This window comes from Heptranchias perlo, chromosome 1 (assembly GCF_035084215.1).
Source record: "Heptranchias perlo isolate sHepPer1 chromosome 1, sHepPer1.hap1, whole genome shotgun sequence".
Taxonomy (NCBI): domain Eukaryota; kingdom Metazoa; phylum Chordata; class Chondrichthyes; order Hexanchiformes; family Hexanchidae; genus Heptranchias; species Heptranchias perlo.
The window spans coordinates 195,066,411-195,092,380 of NC_090325.1; the positions used below are offsets into that span (position 1 = coordinate 195,066,411).

General features: G+C 47.0%; 1 protein-coding gene across 2 annotated transcripts in view; it reads right to left on the reverse strand.

Moving 5' to 3' along the window:
• The window catches only part of LOC137306181 (probetacellulin-like), a 47,277-nt gene that overhangs the window by 19,356 nt on the left and 1,951 nt on the right, over positions 1 to 25,970 (reverse strand). Inside the window, exon 2 of one of the 2 annotated variants that reach the window (XM_067975299.1) lies at positions 15,830 to 15,931. The exons of the other annotated variant lie outside the window; for it this stretch is intronic. Within the exon in view, the coding sequence (XP_067831400.1) occupies positions 15,830 to 15,931 (102 nt within the window). The remainder of the gene's footprint in view (positions 1 to 15,829; positions 15,932 to 25,970) is intronic. 2 annotated transcript variants of the gene reach the window in all.

Genomic DNA, 25,970 nt, shown 5'->3' on the forward strand with positions numbered 1-25,970 from the left:
GGAGAAACTTCTTTACCCAGAGAGTGGTGAGAATGTGGAACTCGCTCCCACATGGAGGAGATGAGGCGATTAGCATAGATGTATTTAAGGGGAAGCTAGATAAGTAGAGGGAGAAAGGAATAGAAGGATATGCTGATAGGGTGGGATGAAGCAGAGTGGGAGGAGACTCGTGTGGAGTATAAACACCGGCACAGACCAGTTGGGCCGAATGGCCTGTTTCTGTGCTGTAAATTCAATGCATTTATGTGTAATGTAATTTTACTAGAAAATTTATTGGCAATTTCATTCATTTGGAGAAAAAATGGTGACCAAAACTGTGAGATTATAATTAGTTCTTTTTAAAATTAGATGTTTTGCATTGCTCACAGGTACGGTAGCATAGTGGTTATGTTACTGGACTAGTAATCCGGAGACGTGAGTTTGAATCCCACCATGGCAGCTAGGAATTTAAATCCAGTTAATTAGAATTTTTTTTTAAAAATCTAGAATATAAAGCTAGTATCAGTAATGGCGACCATGAAACTACCGGATTGTCATAAAAACCCACCTGGTTCACTAATGTCCTTTAGGGAAGGAAACCTGCCGTCCTTACCCGGTCTGGGCCTATATGTGACTGCAGACCCACAGCAATGTGCTTGACTCTTGACTGCCCTAGCGAGCCACTCAGTGGTCACCGCCACCGAGTTAGACTTTGGTTGCTCTTTTATGAGTATGAAATTTGAGCCACAGACTTTGCAAATCACCACCGTGACGCTCAAGATCGGGGGTCAGGAACGGCAGACACACTGATTTTACAATATTCCAAGTAAATCATCTGCGCTATTGTTGACTATAAGTTTGATGACAGGCTGTTTTTACAAAGAAAGGAGTATTTTTTTAATAGAACAGCATGCAAGACACAAAGTATAATTCTGCCAATAAAGTTTAGCTTTGTTCCTACAAATCCACAAATTTCAATTGCTCTTAAGTAAAGGCCAGTGAGGTCACTCAGAATTTAACAGGTTGTGGGCCATCAGCCTGACCTACTTTCTCTTTTCTTAAAAAAAAAAGAAAAATATTGCAATTTGTGAAGCCACTCAGACATTAGATATTCTGGTTCCTGTGTTAAAATAAACACCTCTATTTCTTTGCAATTTTAAAAACAAAAATCAGGCAAATGCTGCAATTATAATTGTGTGGAAGACTGGAAATCGGTGCTAGATGTACCTGTTATGTGAATCAAACTATCCTGCTCACAAAACTCATACCTGTGAACCTACTGTATGTGGAATATGTGATTTCCACTAATCTTTATTGCAGGCTGTTCAGTGCTCCTAACTAGGCAGATATGAGTTCATAATTCTCTCTCAAATGTGCAAAATAATCTAATTTTTCTTGAAATTTCAATAGAAGGAATTAATAAAAGACACACGCAGTCTGTGCTTTATAATGGCTTTCTTGCTAAAGGGCTCTGGGAAAAAATGACACAGTTCTGCAAACTCTTGTTACATAGAATTACATTGAATTTTACAGCACAGAAACAGGCCATTCGGCCCCAAATGGTCTGTGCCAGTGTGCTTATGCTCCACACGAGCCTCTTCCCCACCCCTATCAGCATATCCTTCTATTCCTTTCTCCCTGATGTCTTTATCCAGCATCTCCTTAAATGCATCTATGCTATTCGCCTCAACTACTCCTTGTGGTAGCGAGTTCCACATTCTCACCACGCTCTGGGTAAAGAGAGGGCTAGTCACATTCTTGGCTTGTACAGAAATTGACAATAGGAGGGGTACTGCACATATTGCTGACTAATTTCTTTTTCCAACTGACAAGTTAATCTAGTTTCCACCACACCCACAATAGCAATGAGTTCTTACTGCCACCGCATTTTATTAGTATTGCATAAAACATCAAAAGGTTTGGGGGGGGGTTATTTTCCCTCCAACAATCTCTAGTAATAACACATCAAACAAAAATGTTAGCCTTCAAACAGACCGTGTCAAAGCTCTCGTTCCTCTAGAACTTTCGGAACAAACCCAACTGCGATTTAAAATTCACATCCTGGTTTTCAAATCCCTCTGTGGCCTCGCCCCCTCCCCTATCTCTGCAACTTCCTACAGCTCCGCAACCCTCCGAGAATACTGCGGCTCCTCCAATTCTGGCCTCTTGCGGGTTCCCGATTCCCTGCGCCCCATCACCGGCGGCCGTGCCTTCAGCCGCCTAGGCCCTAAGCTCTGGAATTCCCTCCCTAAACCTCTCCGCCTCTCTCCACCTCTCTCTCCTCCTTTAAGACACCTGTCCCAATGTCTCTTTATGTGGCTCATTGTCAAATTTTTGTTTGATAATTGCTCCTGTAAAGCACCTTGGGACGCCCTGAGGTCGTGAAAGGTGCTATATAAATGCAGTTGTTGTTGCATGGTGCTACAACTGAAGTGTTTAAAAACTGAAAACAACTTTGCTGAATTTTCTTGCAGCCAGTGACGAAAAGTCCATTCTTCCAGCTAGGAGTAAACACAGATCAATACCAGGCTCACAATTTTCTCCCCTTCTCTAATGCTGGCAGTAGGAAGCCGCCTCTTGTGATTCAGACGCAGAACCGGCTGATTTTAAAAAAGGAACGGAGCGAGTACAGACAATAACTAGGGCCCCACCACTCAATCTTATCCTTTGTTTTCTTGCGACTGACAATTAGATGTGGGCCTTATCCTCATCACTGTCGCAGGAAATCAAATTCCTGAGTGTTTTTCCCATAATTTTCTCCCCGGTGTCCTGGCCAACATTTATCTCTCAACCAACATCGTTAAAACAGATTATCTGATCATTATCCCGTTGCCGTTTGCGGGATCTTGCTCTGCACAAATTGGCTGCTGCGTTTCCTACATTACAACAGCGACTACACTTCAAAAGTACTTCAGTGTCTGTGAAGCGCTTTGGGACGTCCTGAGGTCGTGAAAGGCGCTATATAAATGCAAGTTCTTTCTTTTCTTTCTATAGTTCGGCAATAATGGAGTTCAGTAATCAAGGGGCCTGGAGTCCGATTGTGTTGTCTTCCAGAATTTTTTTGGCGGGGGGAGGCGGTGTAAGGATAAGGATAGTGGGACGGGGTGGAAGAGGAAAGCAATTACTGAAGCAAATTGTTGCCAGACTCGGTGACCCACCCACTCAGCTTCTACTCGTCTCCCTCTCCCGATAGAAAAGTGATCAAACTGTTGTACCATTCCACCCAAATGGCTGTTCTTCACATGTCCACTTGAATGAAGTGTTGGCAGGCTACTGACTATGCATGGAAACATAGCCCAGTTCAATCTTGTCCTAACCCAGTGTCCATTCCCAACATCAATTAGGGGGTCACTGGACAGTGATCAGGAACCTTGGCTGATTTTTTTTTTTAAAAACACTCTCTCTCTAGTCTGGGTACGGAAAGGCCAATGTTAGTGATTGGCCTCAATTTTAAAATTCACATCCTTGTTTTGAAATCCCTCCACGGCCTCGCCCCTCCCTATCTCTGTAATCTCCTCCAGCCCTACAACCCTCCAAGATCTCTGCGCTCCTCCAATTCTGGCCTCTTGCGCGTCCCCAATTTTAATCGCTCCACCATTGGCGGCCGTGCCTTCAGCTGCCTGGGCCCTGAGCTCTGGAATTCCCTTCCTAAACCTCTTTACCCTCCTTTAAGACGCTCCTTAAAACCTACCTCTTTGACCAAGCTTTTGGTCACCTGTCCTAATATCTCCTTATGTGGCTCAGTTTCAAATTTAGTTTGATAATCGCTCCTGCGAAGCGCCTTGGGACGTTTTACTACATTAAAAGTGCTCTATAAATGCAAGTTGTTGTTGTTAGTACTTCCATTATTAACGTTTCCTACAGTGACTACATTTCAAAAGTACTTCATTGGCTGGAAAGCACTTTGAGCGTCCTGAGGTTGTGAAAGGCGCTATATAAATGCAAGTACCCCTCTCTCTCTCTCTCTCTCTCTCTCTCTCTCTCTCTCTCTCTAATATCTTTCAATTTGGCAGTAATAAATGGAGCAGAGACCATGAATTACACTCGAGACCTCACCAGTACGATCAGAGTACCTGTAATTCAGGCATGACTTGTACTGTTCCGCATATTTGAGCGTTAAGTCAGCTAAAACCCCTAAATTTCTTTCAGCTTCACCCTTCACTCTTTTGACATCGTTCGAGAAGTTCCTACGTTGCACAATTTGCCTTTCCATGTTTCCCGCTTTACACTTGCCCATATAAAAAATTTAACCAGATCCATTGCAGGAAATACATCAGCAACTATTACTCGGACAAAAGTCAACAGAGACTGAAGAGCTGCTTGAACCAGTTTTGACAAAACAACAAATCATGAAACAGGTAGTCCAGCGGATAGGTGCTTGTCGGGATAGGCACTTCATTTCAGACCTCACTATCAGTGAATTCTGAAGATGATTTGAGTGACATACTTGGGAAATTCAATAACGAACTATTTAGGCACAATTATCAACACAGATACAGGAATTCTTGTATGTTACACAGGAAGTCCCCTGTGGGAACATACTGGTCCATGTTTAACTTATTCCGTTAATCAGAGGCCCCCGTCTGCCCTCCCAAGTGGACATAAAAGATCCCACGGCCGCTATTTCGAAGAGGAGCAGGGCAGTTCTCTCCAGTGTCCTGGCCAATATTTATCCGTCAACCAACATCACTGCCACAGGTGATCTGGTCATTATCACATTGCTGTTCGTGGGATCTTGCTGTGTGCAATTTGGCTGACGTGTTTCCTACATTACAACAGTGACTACACTTCAAAAGTACTTCATTGGAAAGAGACCACAAATAAATAAAATATATATATATATATACATACACACACGAGAAATTAAATAATTTACTTGCTTATTTTGTTGGAGAAATAACACTAGTTCTTATACATTATCTATGAAAAGCTGTCATCGCTGGACAGTTTGTTCAGGCATGTCAATGCCACTCTGTAACCAGTATTATATAACGCTAACGGTTCTGCTGTTGCCATTTACATCCCCTCTGGACCCATCTTTTGTTTCTTTACTTGTCCCATTACCACCCTCCTTTTGCCTTGCACCATCATCCCTTTTGACATTTAATCACTGCTGCCCTCCACTCTATCAGAGACCTTCCCTTTTGTTCTTTCCTCTCCTTCCTCCCACCCTCCCAATTCCCTTTGCCTGGCTCTGGACTTGCTTAAAAACTCTTAAATCTCTAACTACTTCCAGTTCTGCCAAAAGGCCATCGACCTGAAACGTTTAACTCTGTCTCTCTCTCCACCGATGCTGCCTGACCTGCTGAGGGTTTCCAGCATCTTCTGTTTTTTTTCAGATTTCCAGCATCTGCAGTATTTTGCTTTTGTTATATAAATGTTGTTTTTTAGGGTCTACCATCAAATCATAAAATATTTCTGCTTGTAAACATCTCTACATTCAGCTTCCAACTTCTATCTTGCAATTGATTTTTTTCCAATCTAATTCTGATGGCTTATCCTTAATTGAAATGTTGAGGGAACATCTATAGATTTATAAATAGGGGCACAGATGAAAAAGCAAGGAAGTTATGCTAAACCTTTATAAATCACTGGTTAGATCTCAGCTGGAGCATTGTGTTCAATTTTGGGCACCGCACTTTAGGAAGGATGTCAAGGCCTTGGAGAGGGTGCAGAGGAGATTTACTAGAATGGTACCAGGGATGAGGGACTTCAGTTCAGTAGAAAGACTGGAGAAGCTGGGATTGTTCTCTTTAGAGCAGAGAAGGTTAAGGGGAGATTTAATCGAGGTGTTCAACTTCATGAGGAGTTTTGATAGGATAAATAAGGAGAAACTGTTTCCACTGGCAGGAGGGTCGGTAACCAGAGGACACAGATTTAAGATAATTGGAAAAGAACCAGAGGGAAGACAAGATTTAAAAAAAAAACGCAGCGAGTTGTTATGATCTGGAATGCGCTGCCTGAAAGGGCGGTGGAAGCAGTAACTTTCAAAAGGGAATTGGATATATATTTGTAAAGGAAAAATCTGCAAGGCTATGAGGAAAGGGCAGGGGAGTGGGACTAATTGGAGAGCTCTTTCAAGGATCCTGCACAGGCGCGATGGGCCGAATAATTCTAGGATTTCAGACTCAATCATATTCCAAGTGAGTCCTCAGAGAAAATCACTGTCGGATTTTCTGTTTCTTCCTCTGTCCAATATCCTGACATCAGGAACACACCGTGCAAAGTCTCATAGGAATGAACCTCTATCCCCACCACACTGGCACACAACGCTGACTGGTTTAAAACAAAAACACACTTCTCTCCTGTGCCAGCTACATAACGCTTGGTTTGGAAATTCAACCCTCTCCGTATTGACACATTTTCAAAAAGCAAACACAGATTTATTTTTAACTGTGATACCTTCTCCTGTCCTGTCTCCAGGGAGACTGACCATCAAACCCACACTTGACCACAAAAACTCTGCTCTTTCTCAATAACAAACACGGTCAAAAATACATTCAGCTTTGTCCTCAATGAGTCTAAGCACAGACATAAAGAGACCATGAATTGCAGAGAGATGTTTGCTGCCATTAAACCGATCAAACAGGAACTCGCCAGTAGTACTGACAGTCAACCTTCTGTTAGCATTGAATTAAATCTCAACTATGCACTTAACATACAAACTAAGTGGTCAGGGACATTGATGGGCTTATGCATCGCTTTGACCATGCAGAGGTGTCAGCTCTGGCTCGGTGGGTAACACTCTCCGAGTCAGAATGTTGTGGCTTCAAGTCCCACTCCGGAGACTTGAGCACAAAATCCACAGGCTGACCCTCCCAGCGCAGTACTGAGGGAGCGCTGCGCTGTCGGAGGTGCCGTCTTTCGGATGAGACGTTGAACCGAGGCCCCGTCTGCCCTCTCAGGTAGATGTAACAAAAAATCCCACGGCTATTATTTCGAAAAAGGGCGGGAGAGTTTCTCCCCGGTGTCCATACCCCTGATTAACTCCTTGTAAATGACAACACTTTCCATTATTAGCATCTCCCTACATTACAACAGTGACTACTCTTCAAAAGTACTTCATTGGTTGTACAGCGATGTACTCGGGTCGTGCAAGGCGCTATAGAAATACAAGTTCTTTCTTTAAATGCCTTGAGACAACTTGTATGTTAAAAGTGCCATGTAAGTCCAGGTTATAGTAGTGTTATATCCAGTTTGTTTGCCACCCTTGGGCAGAAACACACTGTAAATAAATTTACTCTCTGTAAGTGAAAATCTTTAATAAATCGATCCGAAAAAAAGAAATCCTTCACTTCGGTTAAACCCAGGCCCCGCCTGCCCTCTCAGGTGGGCATAAAAGATCCCACGGCACTATCTGAAGAAGAGCAGGGGAGTTCTCCCCGTGGTGTCCTGGGCCAATATTTATCCCTCAACCAACATCACTAAAACAGATTATCTGGTCATTATCACGTCGTTGTTTGTGGGATCTTGCTGTGCGTAAATTGGCTGCCGCGTTTCCTACATTACAACAGCGACTACACTTCAAAAGTACTTAATTGGTTGTAAAGCGCTTTGGGACATCCTGAGGTCGTGAAAGGCATTTTATAAATACAAGTTCTTTCTTTTCTTTCTAAGGAAGACATGTGAAACCACAATTTAGTCTGCAGCAGCTCGACTGTGAAAGAAAAGCCGTCTTTCTGTTGTTGACAGAAATTAATTCACAACTCAATTGTGGTTTCCATCTCAAACAATCTGTTTTGTTACTAAATCAAAAGCAAAATACTGCGGATGCTGGAAATCTGAAATAAAAACAGAAAATGCTGGTTCAGCGTCGGTGGAGAAAGAAACAGAGTTAAAAGTTTGAGGTCGACGGCCTTCCATCAGAACTGGAAGATGGGGGTTAAAAGATTTAACAGTTTATAAACAAGTACAGAGACAGGGGAAGGGGGAGTGGGGGGGGGGGCAAGAACGAAAAGGTAGGTCTGTGATAGGGTGGAGGGCTGGAGTGATTAAATGGCAATAGGGATGATGGTGCAAGGCAAGGAGGGTGGGAACGGGACAGGTAAAGAAACAAAAGATGGGTCCAGAGGAGGTGTGAATGGCAACAGCAGAACCATCGCCAGCACCTGCTGTCCGGAAAAAATGGGAGCAACGGTTGTGATCTGAAATTATTGTCGAGTCCGGAAGGTTGTAAAGTGCCTAAACGAAAGATGAGGGGCTGTTCCTCGAGCTTCAGTGTAAGAGGCAGAGGACAGAGGTCAGAGCGGGAGTGGGATAGAGAATTAAAATGTTACTAAGAAAGTTTAAAAGAAATGAGCATCATCAGACCGTAGCTTCAACACGCAACGCTGAGTTATCCACAGCCAGTTACAGGCTACAGTCACAGTGGCCCCGATTTTAACCCCCACCCAGCAGGAATGTTGCGCGGGAGGGGTTAAAATTTATAAATTCGACCTCCCGACACCAACCCACCTCCTTCCCGGCCGTTTATATTTCTACCGCCCCAAATCAGGCCATCGACGAGCCTCCCGCAAAAAGGCAGGCGGGGACCTAGTTAAGATCATCGGTGCCGCGACGTAGAATTAATTGAGCGTCGGTGGGTGGGGGGGTGGGTGGGGGGAGATTCCTGCGCTGGCGGCTGCCCGGCAACAGATCCGAGGTGGGAGGCATCGACTGGCCAAGGTCAGTATTGAAGAGCTGCTCCTTGTGGGTCAGGAGGAGCAGGGGTGCCCCATCCCCCCATCCCCCCCTCCCCCAGGCCCCTCTAAGACCCCTTGAACCTCCCCCTCCCCCATCTCCTGATCTCGCTGGATCCCCCGATTCCCGATCTCAGTCACGGCCCTGCTTCCACCGAGCGCCGGGGATCGTCCCCGCGAGTCCCCGGCTGCGCCACTCCCGCCCGTCGGACAGGCAGTCAATTGGGCCGGGCGTCGGGCGGGAGTCAGCAGAGAGTTATTTAAAGCAGGTCCTGCCGTTAAAAATAGGCAGGGCCTCCACGTTCCCCGGCTTTGCCGAGTTCTTCACCTGCTACCGGGCTCCTCCGCACCCCCACTGCCTTAAGATCAAGGCCGTGGCTTCTCAGGGAGGGCAATTTTTTTTTTTAAAAAAAAGATGGAAAAAGAAACTTTAAACAAAAAACACATTGGTGTTCCTCTAACTGAGGTTTACCTGGAGACCACCACAGCAACAGACATCGATTATCGACCTACTGCATCTGCCGTCCGAGGATCTCCCGGTGAAACACAGTCAGGCTTCTGGTGTGTGGGAGCGTCGGGAAGCTGCCTGCTTTGAAATTAATGGAAACCCGCACAGAAGGCAGCAGCAGGAATGTTGAAAATTAATAAAAATTGTTAAAAAAAAAATTAATGGAGGCCTGAGAGTGACCACAAAGCAGTAATCTGATGGAGGAGTTCAAATAACATCGTTAACACAAGAACAAAGCTTTCAGTGCTTTCTGCAGTTTATAATTGTCATCTAAACATCAAGGCTATAATTACAATTATAAAATCATTCTGGGCATCTGCTTTCTTTTTGTGATATTTTTAAATGTGCTGGCAGCACCAAGAGATAAATAGGAGAGAGAGGTTAAAAATATTCGAAGAGATTCAGGCCAGTTAAACAGGTGGAGTAAGGTAACCGGGGGGGGGCCGCGGGGGGGGGGGGAAAAGAGGGGTGCTTTTCGAATCATACAATTTTACAGTACAGAACGGGGCCATTCAGCCCATCGCACCTGTACTGACCCTCTGAAAGAGCTAGCCATTTAGTGCGAGATGAAGTAAGGTGGGAAGAGGCTCACACAGAGCGTAAACACCGGCAGAGACAAGTTGGGCTGGACAGTCGTAAAATTCTATGTGATATTCCCCCCCACTCTTCTCAATTATGTTTCCTTTTCAGGTTATTTGTCCTGGTCTGTGAATACAGAATTAAAGGCCATAGGATCAAAATTAGCCAGCTTCAAACAGGACTACAGTTTGGAAAAAAAATAAACCCTACAGAGCAGTGGGGTATGTGGGACAGACTCCCAGCAAAAGTAGCTGAGGCGGAGTCTGTTAACTTCTCCGAGGAATACCTGATTTGGGAATGGATAGAGGTTGAAGGGTTGGATACGGAGGTTATAGGCCAGGTACAGACCGAGATAATTAAACACTCTTTGGAACCTCCCAAACCCGCGACCTCCACCACCTAGAAGGACAAGGGCAGCGGGTGCATGGGAACAACACCACCTCCAAATCACACACCATCCTGACTTGGAGATATATCGGCCGTTCCTTCATCGTCGCTGGGTCAAAATCCTGGAACTCCCTGTCTAACAGCACTGTGGGAGAACCTTCACCACACGGACTGCAGCGGTTCAAGAATGCGGCTCACCACCACCTTCTCAAGGGGCAACTAGGGACGGGCAATAAATGCCGGCCTCGCCAGCGACGCCCACATCCAGAGAATGAATTTTTAAAAAATTCCTTGGTTCCTGTGCTGCTGTGGCTGGGGTAACAGGGGGTGGGTTGTCTGTGGAGATCAGGGTTGAACAGTAGTGATGTTGGGATGGACGGAGATGTTGGAGGTTTGCTTCATTATCCGTACGAGATTTAAGTCAGTGGGGGTAGAGTACATGGCAGGGTAGGCCTCACATGGCAGGGTAGACCTCACGTGGTTTGGGACAGAAGCAGTATTTTCTCATTCTATACCAGTCCGACCTCTCCACATGTTTTTTTCTGATCTTATATTCTGGCGCTCGTGAGCTGATTCGATTCAGTTCCTTGGGCAGACTCAAACTGTCAGTGCATTTCACGTCACTGACGCATTCACACAGGGGAACTACTAATTCTGACAATCACAGTGTTTATTGATAAATAACTTGCAGCAGATCAACAGAAATATAGAATTACATCGAATCTACAGCACAGAAACAGGCCATTCGGCCCAACTGGTCTATGCTGGTGTTAATGCTCCACACGAGCCTCCTCATCTCACCCTATCAGCATGTCCTTCTATTCCTTTCTCCCTCATGTGTTTATCCAGCTTCCCCTTAAATGTATCTATACTATTCGCCTCAACTACTCCTTGTGGGAGCGAGTTCCACATTCTCACCACTCTCTGGGTAAAGAAGTTTCTCCTGAATTCCCTATTGGATTTATTAGTGACTATCTTATATTTATGGCCCCTAGTTTTGGACTCCCCACAAGTGGAAACATCTTCACTATCAAACAAACCCCTTCATAATCATCATCAGTGTCGATTATCTGGAGAATAATAACAGGTGGTGCCAATTACAAGGCAGTAAGTGCAATTTCAGAGAACATCATAAACTAAAAAGATTGAGCAGGACATTATTACCATCGCACCGGAAATTAACAATCTTTTATTCTTTTATTTTTTTTTGTTCTAAGTAAGGGATGTCAGTGTTGTAAATGGACGAGTTTCCTATTTTTGGCTCCAAGCATCAATATCAAGTACAACCAGGCTAAGTTTAGCATAAGCCAGAGGCAGTAAAAAATAGCTCTACTCTGGTGCAACAGTGAGCCTTTAACCCAACTGTTACTGCACCGGTGTGAAGCTTTTCATTTCCCACAACCAACCATCCTTGTGGTCTCTCCCAACAAGATGGTCAATTTGTGTTAAAAAAAAGACTTGCATTTATATAGCGCCTTTCACGATTCAGGAAGCCAATAAAGTACTTTTAAAGCATAGTCGCTGTTGTAATGTAGGAAATACAGCAGCCAATTTGCACACAGCAAGCTCCCACAAACAGCAATGTGATAATGACCAGATAATTTTATTTTTAAATACAGCGATGTTGGTTGAGGGATAAATATTGGCCGGGACACTGGGGGAGAACTCCCCTGCTCTTCATTGAAATAGTGACATGGGATCTTTTACGTCCACCTGAGGAGAGCAGGTTTAAGGTCTGATCTAAAAGACAGCACCTCCAACAGTGCACAGTATTCCCTCAGAAGTGTCAGCCTAGATTTTGTGCTCGAGTCTCTGGAGTGGGACTCGAACCCACGACCTCTGACTCCGAGGTGAGGCTGACACGGTTTAAGTTACAAGCAACCGTGTGCTGTGGTCTTGCACACACTAGGAACCGAGGTGAGACGGCCCAACTAATTTCACGAGGGATCCTTCTAACCTGATCATATTATCCTTTAACTTCTTCCAGTTCTGACGACAGGTCATCGACCTGAAATGTTAACTCTGTTCCTCTTTCCACAGATGCTGCCTGACTTGCCGAGTATTTCCAGCATTTCCTGTTTTTATTTTATAAAAGTCTAGATTTCCTCATTTTTTATTTTACTACGATAGACAGAGTTTGTGGAGTGGTTTTATTCTGTCTCGGGAGCGTTTCTGCTTTTTGCAAGTGTCGTGGGGAATCTCGGTGGCCAGGATAGCTGGAGGATACAATAAGCATTAAGCCTTTGGCATGGTTATGACATTTAATCACTGCATTTTTGAGTGATAAATTATAGTTGATTAACAGCATGTTACACTATCAAAATACATTAAAAGGATTCCTTTGATTTTAATTAATGGTTTTAGAAGGAAACAGGTGAAGATTAAAGCCACCAGTTATTACACTGCACATCAACTATCCCTCCTTGGCAGGGTTCATAGCTTCATCATTGGGGAGTTACTTTACCAATGCTCAAATCAGTACCAGATTAAATAGATCATTACACAAAACATAGATTCAGTAGTTTCTTCATATAAAATAATTTTCTTTTTTTCCCAGGTCCAGCCTCTCCAAAGTTTTTAAACAACATGTTTTCTGAGCTGTTCTTGATGAACCAAATGCAACAATACAACCACGATTATATATAACCTCGCACCACATGAATTAATTGTTGTGGAGACATTGCATTGAATTCCAAAAAACATATTCCATTTAGCCTTACTGCCGTTAGCAAACTACTCGAGATTTTTCACACGGTGTGGAATCAGCGTAAAATAGCGCCAAGATAGTGGTTTCAAACTACACTCTGCTGCTATCACCACACGGAGGAAAACTGGACGTTTTCATTAGCACATTTTTAACCACTGCCTGTGAGCGAACAAGTGCAGTGTCACTCCGATAATTAACAGGAGGGATTCTTACGCTATAATGTTACCAGATGTTATTTAATACAGGTAATTATCAAAATACTTATCTACGGCAAATGTAATCATACTATTAGAAATATCTGTGTCTGAATGCATCATTGGATGAATGAAACCATGATTGAATCAATGAAACCATGATTGAATGCATCATTGAATGCATCAATGAACAAACGCGTCAAAAGAACGGACGAATGCATCAATGGACGAATGCATCAATGGACGAATGCATCAATGGACGAATGCATCAATGGACGAATGCATCAATGGACGAATGCATCAATGGACGAATGCATCAATGGACGAATGCATCAATGGACGAATGCATCAATGGACGAATGCATCAATGGACGAATGCATCAATGGACGAATGCATCAATGGACGAATGCATCAATGGACGAATGCATCAATGGACGAAGTGTCCTTTCTGGCTTTCTGACTGGTTGCTGCTGAGCGTTTGAGTGTTGACACCGCATGATTAGCACAGACCAGCCAGATTACATAGAATTTTACAGCACAGAAATAGGCCATTCGGCCCAACAGGTCTATGCCGGTGTTTATGCTCCACGCGAGCCTCCTCCCTCCCTACTTCATCTCACCCTATCAGCATATCAGATCTCAAAACCCAAAAGCACAAAGGAACCATCACCTTTACTGGCACTCGCACAGCTGGATGAAAAAGACAATGGGGATGAAATTGGACATGGGCAGGGGAGGCAAAACAGGAGGAGATTGCATCGGCCGCTCGTTATAACCACACGTTCGATACTCGGTTCTATTGGAGTCAACGGAATTGAATATCGGGCAGAGCATTTAACGAGCGGCCGATGTGATTCAGGCCATTTTGCCTCCCTCGCCCATGTTCAATTTCACCCCATGTAGTGTCAGCCGTGGCTCAGTGGGCAGCACTCTCGCTTCTGAGTCAGAAGGTCGTGGGTTCAAGTCCCACTCCATAGACTTGAGCACAAAATCTAGGCCGACACTCCCAGTGCAGTACTGAGGGAGAGCTGCACTGTCAGAGGTGCTGTCTTTTGGATGAGACGTTAAACCGAGGCCCCGTCTGCCCTCTCAGGTGGACGTAAAAGATCCCATGGCACTATTTCGAAGAAGAGCAGGGGAGTTCTCCCCGGTGTCCTGGTCAATATTTATCCCTCAACCAAAATCTCAAAACAGATTATCTGGTCATTATCTCATTGCTGTTTACGGGATCTTGCTGTGCGCAAATTGGCTGCTGCATTTCCTACATTACAACAGTGACCACACTTCAGAAGTATTTCATTGGCTGTGAAGCATTTTGGGACGTCCTGAGGTTGTGAAAGTCTTTCATTCTTTCCCAATTAGTTTAAACATTCATTTTTAAAAATCAGACTCCCAGATCTTGATTGGATGGGCAGAGCAGCATTGCTAGAAGTATTCCAACTAAGAGTGGCAGAGACGCCCTCTGCTTTACTTTATTCCCAACCTGCAGATCGGTTGCTTCTCTTCACTCCGTAAACTTCAGCTCTGCTCCCTGTATCCTCACTCGCACCAAGTCTCGTTCACCCATCATCCCCTGTGCTCGCTGGCCTACATTGGCTCCCGGTCTGGCAACACCTGGATTTTAAAATTCTCATCCTTGTTTTCAAATTCCTCCATGGCCTCGCCCCCCTCCCTATCTCTGTAACCTCCTCCGGCCCTACAACCTGCCGAGATCTCTGCGCTCCTCCAATTCTGGCCTTATGCGCATCCCCGATTTTCATCACTCCACCATTGGCGGCCGTGCCTTCAGCTGCCTGGGCCCTAAGCTCTGGAGTTCCCTCCCTAAACCTCTCTGCCTCCTTACCCCTCTCTCCTTAAAACCTACCTCTTTGACCAAGCTTTTGGTCACCTGTCCTAATATCTCCTTATGTGGCTCAGTGTCAGATTGTGTCTGATAATCGCTCCTGTGAAGCACCTTGGGATGTTTTACTACGTTAAAGGCGCTGTATAAATGCAAGTTGTTGTCAGTGCAAGACCGCTTTTCCTGAATAGCTCCCACCTCAACTCATCTGTTGCAGTCATGAGAAAGGCTTTGAGTTGGGGTTTGAAGGGACCATTTTTGCGCATAACCCCACAAGCAGAACACTCATGGAAATTAAACAAGGAAATCATTTATTTTAATACATTACCAGGCTTCTCTCGAACTACAGTTTACACTTCTCAGGTATTTGGCTGGAATGAGAACTCCAGGGTGACCTGTGGTCATTGTTCAATTTACCAGATCAAGAATTATATAGGAACATAGGTACAGGAGGAGGCCATTCAGCCCCTCGAGCCTGTTCTGCCATTCAATTAGATCGTGGCTGATCTGTATCTTAACTCTGTTTACTCACCTTGGTTCCGTAACCCTTAATACCCCTTACCCAACAAAAATCTATCAATCTCAGTTTTGAAATTTTCAATTGACCCCCAGCCTCAACAACGTTTTGGGGGAGAGAGTTCCAGATTTCCACTCCCCTTTGTGTGAAGAAGTGCTTCCTGACATCACCCCTGAACGGCCTAGCTCTAATTTTAAGGTCATGCCCCCTTGTTCTGGACTCCCCCCCACCAGAGGAAATAGTTTCTCTCTATCTACCCTATCGAATTCTTTAATCATCTTAAACACTTCAATTAGATCACCCCTTAATCTTCTATACTGAAGGGATATAAGTAACACAATCAAGGACTTGTAAAATCTGTCCACATCACACAAACATTATTGCCATGGTTACATTACATTGCATTGCATAAAATACTCTTCAGACTCTCTTTTCTTACCTGTGCAGTTTATTTGCTCTCCTTGTAAACATAAATATGCATTGTATTCCTTTGTACCGGTAGAATTCACATCAACAGCTGTACGGTTACACCAGGCAAAACCTATCCAAGCAAAAGATATATTTTAGTTTCCAATTATACACAAAAGCCACACATTTGTTGGCTTCGGTAAAATTATATAGAATTAACAGCACAGAAACAGGCCATTCTGCCCCACTGGTCTGTGCTGGTGTTTATGCTCCACACGAGCCTCCTCCCTCCCTACTTCATCTCACCCCATCAACATATCCTTCTATTCCTTTCTCCCTCATGTGTTTATCCAGCTTCCTCTTAAATGTATCTATACTATTCGCCTCAACCACTCCTTGTGGTAGCGAGTTCCACATTCTCACCACTCTCTGGGTAAAGAAGTTTCTCCTGAATTCCCTATTGGATTTATTAGTGACTACCTTATATTTATGGCCGCTTGTTTTGGTCTCCCAAAGCGGGAGTGGGACCAATTGGATAGCTCTTTTAAAGAGCCAGCACAGGCATGATGAGCCGAATGGCCTTCTCCTGTGCTGTACCTATGATACTATTGTTATTTAGACAGCCGATTGTACTCAGTGAGGTCCCACAAACGGTAAATTAATGAATTACCAGGTAATCTGATTTTTGGTGGTACTGTTTGAGGGAAAGTTGGCCAGGACAGCAAGGGAATTCCCATCTCTTCTAGTGGATATAAAAGATCACTGCACTATTTGCGGAACAGGCACACAGGGCCTCAGTTTAGCGTCTCATCCAAAAGACAGCACTTCCAACAGTGTAGCACTCCCTCAGTACTGCACTGAGAGTGTCAGCCTTAGATTATAGGCTCAAGTTCTGGAGTGGGACTTGAACCCATAACTTTGAGTCAAAGACAAGAGTTCTATCAAATCAGCCAAGTTCACACTTCAAGCTAAAAGAAACCCATTGGCCATTTCAGTGAATGGTGATCAATGTTCACTTATCGCCTTTTTAAAAGTATACAAGTCTGGGTTAAACACACCTTTCTAATTTTATTTTGGATGTCTGTCATCTACATCATGACTGCCAAATCTGTCTGAAATGAGCTGGTTAATTTTCTTCTTTCTCCATATTAAGTCTGAGTTTTACCTTGGTAATTTTCTACTTTTATTAGTCACTAATAACACGATGCAAAACCTCTCTCCCAGGTACGACTTTCTTCCTGATAACATTCCATCCAAATTCTAGACATGCACATTCTACCAAAACACATTTTTGGGGGTGCAGCCACCATGACAGTTCATCACTCACCCATTATATACAATCCCAAAAAATAAATATAAAATAGTCACCTAAAAAAAAAAATCACAAACAGGAAGGTGCCTCTAACTGGAGCTCTGGACCACTGAGGCAAGGCTGACACAGAGGGACGGACGGACAGAGACAGAGGGACGGACGGACAGAGAGACAGAGACAGAGGGACGGACGGACAGAGAGACAGAGGGACGGACGGACAGAGAGACAGAGGGACGGACGGACAGAGAGACAGAGGGACGGACGGACAGAGAGACAGAGGGACGGACGGACAGAGAGACAGAGGGACGGACGGACAGAGAGACAGAGGGACGGACGGACAGAGAGACAGAGGGACGGACGGACAGAGAGACAGAGGGACGGACGGACAGAGAGACAGAGGGACGGACGGACAGAGAGACAGAGGGACGGACGGACAGAGAGACAGAGGGACGGACGGACGGAGAGACAGAGGGACGGACGGACGGAGAGACAGAGGGACGGACGGACGGAGAGACAGAGGGACGGACGGACGGACGGACGGACGGACAGAGAGACGGACGGACGGACGGAGAGACGGACGGACGGACGGAGAGACGGACGGACGGACGGACAGAGAGACGGACGGACGGAGAGACAGAGAGACGGACGGACGGAGAGACAGAGAGACGGACGGACGGAGAGACAGAGAGACGGACGGACGGAGAGACAGAGAGACGGACGGACGGAGAGACAGAGAGACGGACGGACGGAGAGACAGAGAGACGGACGGACGGAGAGACAGAGAGACGGACGGACGGAGAGACAGAGAGACGGACGGACGGAGAGACAGAGAGACGGACGGACGGAGAGACAGAGAGACGGACGGACGGAGAGACAGAGGGACGGACGGACGGAGAGACAGAGGGACGGACGGACGGAGAGACAGAGGGACGGACGGACGGAGAGACAGAGGGACGGACGGACGGAGAGACGGACGGACGGACGGACAGAGAGACGGACGGACGGACGGACAGAGAGACGGACGGACGGACGGACAGAGAGACGGACGGACGGAGAGACAGAGAGACGGACGGACGGAGAGACAGAGAGACGGACGGACGGAGAGACAGAGAGACGGACGGACAGAGACAGAGAGACGGACGGACGGAGAGACAGAGGGACGGACGGACGGAGAGACAGAGGGACGGACGGACGGAGAGACAGAGGGACGGACGGACAGAGACAGAGAGACGGACGGACAGAGACAGAGAGACGGACGGACAGAGACAGAGGGACGGACGGACAGAGACAGAGGGACGGACGGACAGAGACAGAGGGACGGACGGACAGAGACAGAGAGACGGACGGACAGAGACAGAGAGACGGACGGACAGAGACAGAGAGACGGACGGACAGAGACAGAGAGACGGACGGACAGAGACAGAGGGACGGACGGACAGAGACAGAGAGACGGACGGACAGAGACAGAGAGACGGACGGACAGAGACAGAGGGACGGACGGACAGAGACAGAGGGACGGACGGACAGAGACAGAGAGACGGACGGACAGAGACAGAGAGACGGACGGACAGAGACAGAGAGACGGACGGACAGAGACAGAGGGACGGACGGACAGAGACAGAGGGACGGACGGACAGAGACAGAGAGACGGACGGACAGAGACAGAGAGACGGACGGACAGAGACAGAGGGACGGACGGACAGAGACAGAGAGACGGACGGACAGAGACAGAGAGACGGACGGACAGAGACAGAGGGACGGACGGACAGAGACAGAGGGACGGACGGACAGAGACAGAGAGACGGACGGACAGAGACAGAGGGACGGACGGACAGAGACAGAGAGACGGACGGACAGAGACAGAGAGACGGACGGACAGAGACAGAGGGACGGACGGACAGAGACAGAGGGACGGACGGACAGAGACAGAGGGACGGACGGACAGAGACAGAGGGACGGACGGACAGAGACAGAGAGACGGACGGACAGAGACAGAGAGACGGACGGACAGAGACAGAGAGACGGACGGACAGAGACAGAGAGACGGACGGACAGAGACAGAGGGACGGACGGACAGAGACAGAGGGACGGACGGACAGAGACAGAGAGACGGACGGACAGAGACAGAGGGACGGACGGACAGAGACAGAGGGACGGACGGACAGAGACAGAGGGACGGACGGACAGAGACAGAGGGACGGACGGACAGAGACAGAGGGACGGACGGACAGAGACAGAGGGACGGACGGACAGAGACAGAGGGACGGACGGACAGAGACAGAGGGACGGACGGACAGAGACAGAGGGACGGACGGACAGAGACAGAGGGACGGACGGACAGAGACAGAGGGACGGACGGACAGAGACAGAGGGACGGACGGACAGAGACAGAGGGACGGACGGACAGAGACAGAGGGACGGACGGACAGAGACAGAGGGACGGACGGACAGAGACAGAGGGACGGACGGACAGAGACAGAGGGACGGACGGACAGAGACAGAGGGACGGACGGACAGAGACAGAGGGACGGACGGACAGAGACAGAGGGACGGACGGACAGAGACAGAGGGACGGACGGACAGAGACAGAGGGACGGACGGACAGAGACAGAGGGACGGACGGACAGAGACAGAGGGACGGACGGACAGAGACAGAGGGACGGACGGACAGAGACAGAGGGACGGACGGACAGAGACAGAGGGACGGACGGACAGAGACAGAGAGACGGACGGACAGAGACAGAGGGACGGACGGACAGAGACAGAGGGACGGACGGACAGAGACAGAGGGACGGACGGACAGAGACAGAGGGACGGACGGACAGAGACAGAGGGACGGACGGACAGAGACAGAGGGACGGACGGACAGAGACAGAGAGACGGACGGACAGAGACAGAGAGACGGACGGACAGAGACAGAGAGACGGACGGACAGAGACAGAGAGACGGACGGACAGAGACAGAGAGACGGACGGACAGAGACAGAGAGACGGACGGACAGAGACAGAGAGACGGACGGACAGAGACAGAGAGACGGACGGACAGAGACAGAGAGACGGACGGACAGAGACAGAGAGACGGACGGACAGAGACAGAGAGACGGACGGACAGAGACAGAGAGACGGACGGACAGAGACAGAGAGACGGACGGACAGAGACAGAGAGACGGACGGACAGAGACAGAGAGACGGACGGACAGAGACAGAGAGACGGACGGACAGAGACAGAGAGACGGACGGACAGAGACAGAGAGACGGACGGACAGAGACAGAGAGACGGACGGACAGAGACAGAGAGACGGACGGACAGAGACAGAGAGACGGACGGACAGAGACAGAGAGACGGACGGACAGAGACAGAGAGACGGACGGACAGAGACAGAGAGACGGACGGACAGAGACAGAGAGACGGACGGACAGAGACAGAGAGACGGACGGACAGAGACAGAGAGACGGACGGACAGAGACAGAGAGACGGACGGACAGAGACAGAGGGACGGACGGACAGAGACAGAGGGACGGACGGACAGAGACAGAGAGACGGACGGACAGAGACAGAGAGACGGACGGACAGAGACAGAGAGACGGACGGACAGAGACAGAGAGACGGACGGACAGAGAGGTTTTGCATCATTTTATTAGTGACTAATAAAAACAGGAAAGTACCAAAGTATAAATGTTGACCTGGACACCAGATGAACTTCCCCACTCATTGTTAAATAGTGCCATGGGATCTTTTACACCCACCTGAGAGGGCAGACCTCAGTTTAACATCTCACCTCCTACAGTGCAGCACTCCCTCAGCAAAGTGCACCCCAAATATAGTGTGAAGTGAACAGTGAGCTCAAAAGTCCAATTAACATCATTGGCCCTTTAGTACAGAACTTTTTTGAAGTACTTTTGGGAAAAGCATTACCATATCATAGAGCTTTCCACTGTCCACCTGGATTAAGATTAAGGGGTGATCTAATTGAAGTGTTTCAGATGATTAAAGGAGTTAATAGGGTCGATAGAGAGAAACTATTTCCTCTGGTGGGAGAGTCCAGAACAAGGGGGGGCAGAACCTTAAAATTAGAGCCAGGCCGTTCAGGGGTGATGTCAGGAAGCACTTCTTCACACAAAGGGGAGTGGAAATCTGGAACTCTCTCCCCCAAAAAGCTGTTGAGGCTGGGGGTCAATTGAAAATTTCAAAACGGAGATTGATAGATTTTTGATAGGCAAGGGTATTAAGGGTTATGGAACTAAGGCGGGTAGATGGAGTTAAGATACAGATCAGCTGCGATCTAACTGAATGGTGGAACAGGCTCGAGGGGCTGAATGGCCTCCTCCTGTTCTTATGTTCCTACGCCACTTCCTCAAAAGCAGCCAGGAGGCTGGTCTGGTGAGATCTACCCCATTCCGAGTCCACGTCAGCCTCTGTTTACTCGATAGTCATAGAGGTAATCCTCAAATTTACCAATAATTGTTTGCATTGGTGATGAAAGACGGGCGGGTCTCCGGTCTATGCAGTCACGCATTTTGAGAACGGGTATCCGTCAGTCTGTTTTGAATCCTGTCCTGTTCATTTGCTCCCCTCGACGATTATCATTGCCTCAGAAATCTCATGCCTTGTCTCTCTTGGTACTCAGTAGATTTATTTGTTCCAGGACTTCCATCTCATTCATGTCAAAGTCATGAATTTTACTTGAGTTATCGTTGGATAGGGAGGGCACATTGTCCCTCTCGTCCATAATGAATAATTCTCTGTGCCCCCTACCTACAAGGCTCTTTGAAGTCCCCTCATTATACATTTGAAAGAACTTCTCATAGAAAAAACAAACTTGTATCCAAAAAAGGCACTGTACATTTATACTTTAAATGTATTACACACAAATGAGGCACATTGCAATGATTAAAAAAAACACACAAAGACTCTGTACTTGTTTACAAGGTTAGCCAGTCGAAATGACGCACTCACATCCCAGAAGGCTATCCAGTTGTCAAGTGCTGTATGGTACTAAGCAGGAGTTCTCTGGTTCAACTGAGTTTGGGATCTCAGCCAGGAGATATTACAATTAGACGGCATCATCTCAGAGTTCAGAGGGGGAAGAAATTTTACTCAGGACACATTTTATTCTCATTGTGAAATCTGACTAAGAGAAGCCCAACCAAAGTGGTTGACTCTTAACTGCCCTCCAAAGTGGCCTAGCAAGCCACTCAGTTGTATCCAACTTCTGAAAAGAACAACAAGAAGAAATTGATGCATTTGAGGGGAAGTGTATAAGCACATGAGGGAGAAAGGAATAGAAGGATACGCTGATGGGGTTTGATGGAGGCTCGTGCGGAGCATAAACACCGGCATAGACCAGTTGGGGCCGAATGGCCCGTTTCTGTGCTGTAAATTCTATGTAAAACCGGACGCACCTCTCGGCTGAGACCGAGTCTTCGAATCAGGACACGACAAAGACGAGATAGCAGTGGACCTAAGCTTCCAGAAGTTTTTGATAAGGTTCCGCATGAAAGGCTGCTCGCTACGCCAACTTAAGACATTGAGTACCTGTGATAGAGCCTGGGTCTGTGTAAGCGATAGGCTGAAAGAAAGGACTGACATGCTGAGGAAGTGTATGGAGTAGAGTGCTCAGGGGCTGGCATTAGGGCACTTATTATTCTTAATGCACATAAATAATCTGAATTCAGGACAAGGTGCAAGTGGGTCAAATTTTCAGGTGATGTTAAGCTGTCGACGGGGCAGTCATCGAATCAAACAGCACAGAAGGAGGCCATTCGGCCCATTGTGCCTGTGCCGGCTCTTTGAAAGAGCTATCCAATTAGTCCCACTTTCCTGCTCTTTCCCCGTAGCCCTGCAAATTTTTCCTTTTCTGGTATTTATCCAATTCCCCTTTTGAAAGTTACTATTGAATCTGCTTCCACCGCCCTTTCAGGCAGTGCATTCCAGATCAGAACAACTCGCTGTGCAAAAAAATGTCTCCGCATCTCCCCTCTGGTTCTTTTGCCAATAACCTTAAATGTGTGTCCTCTGGTTACCGACCCCCCTGCCAGTGGAAACAGTTTCTCCCTGTGTATTCTATCAAAACCCCTCATAATTTTGAGCACCTCTATTAAATCTCCCCTTAACCTTCTCTGCTCTCAGGAGAGCAATCCCAGCTTCTCCAGTCTCTCCACGTAATCACCTGATGAAGCAACAAAGAAACTACAGAAGGACCCAAACAAAATTTGCGAGTGGGCAGATGGAAGTCAATCGGAATAAGTGCAGCACATCGGAAGAACGAACGGGAGACATGCCTATTCAATGAATGATGAACTACCATGGGGAGAGGCTAAGAGAGATAGGAGAGCGATAGTAGACTCAATATTTAGCATGTCCAGACATTGTTGAGTAGCAATCTCATAAAGCCAATAGAATGCTGAGCTACATTGTCAAATCAGAGCACAAGTCCGAGGCAGCCATGCTGAAGCTGTACGGTGCTCGGGTCAAACTGCACTTGAAGCACTGCACTCAGTTCTGATCACCAAGTGACAAGAGAAACATTTAAGCCTAGCAGTCAGTTCAGAAAAGAGCCACAAGGATGGTTTTTTAGTTTATGGCCTCGCCCCTTCCTATCGCTGTAAACTCCCTCCAACCCTCCGAGATCTCTGCGCTCCTCCAATTCCGGCCTCTTGTTCGTCACCGATTTCCATCACTCCACCAATGGTGGCCGTGCCTTCAGCTGCCGAGGCCCTAAACTCTGGAATTCCCTCCCCAAACCTCTTCGCCTCTCCACCTCTCTCTCCTCCTTAATGACGCTCCTTAAAACCTACCTCTTTGCCTGTCCTGATATCTCCTTATGTGGCTCAGTGTCAAATCTTGTCTGATAATGCTCGTGAAGTGCCTTGAGATGTTTTACTACGTTAAAGGCTCTATATAAATGCAAGTTGTTGATTTATGAGGAAGAGTGAGAGAAATTAGGAGTCATTAGCTGTGAAAGGAGACAAATATGGAGGGGACCTTATTGAAGTACACAAGATACTAAACAGAATAGAAAAGGTATATCCAGAATGCTATTTTAAGTTAAACCATGACTATACACAGAAAGGACGCAGGTGCATACCAGCAAAAGGCAAGTTCAGGACATTTCTCAGGACTTCCCCACACACACAGTGATCAATACCTTGAATGGTCTTTCAGGAAGGACAGTGGAGGCAAAATACACTGAAATCAATCAAATCTCAGTCATATGCTGTGATTGGAGGTGAGGAATTGTAGATTCCCATGGAAGGATTAGATAGGTGGGCCAATCAGCCTCTTTGCAATATAAAGGACAAATTTGTTGATCCTATAACCTCAGCAGTGTGGATTGAGTGACAAAGAATTGGGCCATAGCATTGTAGCCCACCTTTAACTAACGTTCCCCGCTGGAACTGCAGCATTGGTGAATTTACCCTATAATCTCACATCTGCCTTGTCAGCCGTGGCTCAGTGGGCAGCACTCTCACCTCTGAGTCAGAAGATTGTGGGTTCAAGTCCCACTCCAGAGGTTTGAGCACAAAATCCAGGCTGACGCTCCCAGTGCCAGCTCTGAGGGAATGCTGCACTGTAGGAGGTGCCATCTTTCGGATGAGCAGTTAAATGAGTAGATGATCCATCTCGGCCTCCTCCCGATATCCCCACCATCACAAAAGCCAGTCTTCAGCCAATTCGATTCACTCCACGTGATATCAAGAAACGGCTGAGTGCACTGGATACAGCAAAGGCTATGGGCCCCGACAACATCCCGGCTGTAATGCTGAAGACTTGTGCTCCAGAACTAGCCACGCCTCTAGCCAAACTGTTCCAGTACAGCTACAACACTGGCATCCACCCGACAATGTGGAAAATTGCCTGGGTATGTCCTGTCCACAAAAAGCAGGACAAATGCAATCCGGCCAATTACCGCCCCATCAGTCTACTCTCAATCATCAGCAAAGTGATGGAAGGTGTCGTCGACAGTGCTATCAAGCGGCACTTACTCACCAATAACCTGCTCATCAATGCTCAGTTTGGGTTCCGCCAGGACCACTCGGCTCCAGACCTCATTACAGCCTTGGTCCAAACATGGACAAAAGAGCTGAATTCCAGAGGTGAGGTAAGAGTGACTGCCTTTGACATCAAAGCAGCATTTGACCGAGTGTGGCACCAAGGAGCCCTAGTAAAATTGAAGTCAATGGGAATCAGGGGGAAAACTCTCCAGTGGCTGGAGTCATACCTAGCACAAAGGAAGATGGTAGTGATTGTTGGAGGCCAATCATCTCAGCCCCAGGGCATTGCTGCAGGAGTTCCTCAGGGCAGCGTCCTTGGCCCAACCATCTTCAGCTGCTTCATCAATGACCTTCCCTCCATCATAAGGTCAGAAATGGGGATGTTCACTGATGATTGCACAATGTTCAGTTCCATTCGCAACCCCTCAGATAATGAAGCAGTCCGTGCCCACATGCAGCAAGACCTGGACAACATCCAGGTTTGGACTGATAAGTGGCAAGTAACATTCGAGCCAGACAAGTGCCAGGCAATGACCATCTCCAACAAGAGAGTGTCTAACCACCTCCCCTTGACATTCAACGGCATTACCATCGCCGAATCCCCCACAATCAACATCCTGGGGGGTCACCACTGACCAGAAACTAAACTGGACCAGCCACATAAATACTGTGGCTACAAGAGCAGGTCAGAGGCTGGGTATTCTGCGGAGAGTGACTCACCTCCTGACTCCCCAAAGCCTTTCCACCATCTGCAAGGCACAAGTCAGGAGTGTGATGGAATACTCTCCACTTGCCTGGATGAGTGCAGCTCCAACAACACTCAAGAAGCTCGACACCATCCAGGACAAAGCAGCCCGCTTGATTGG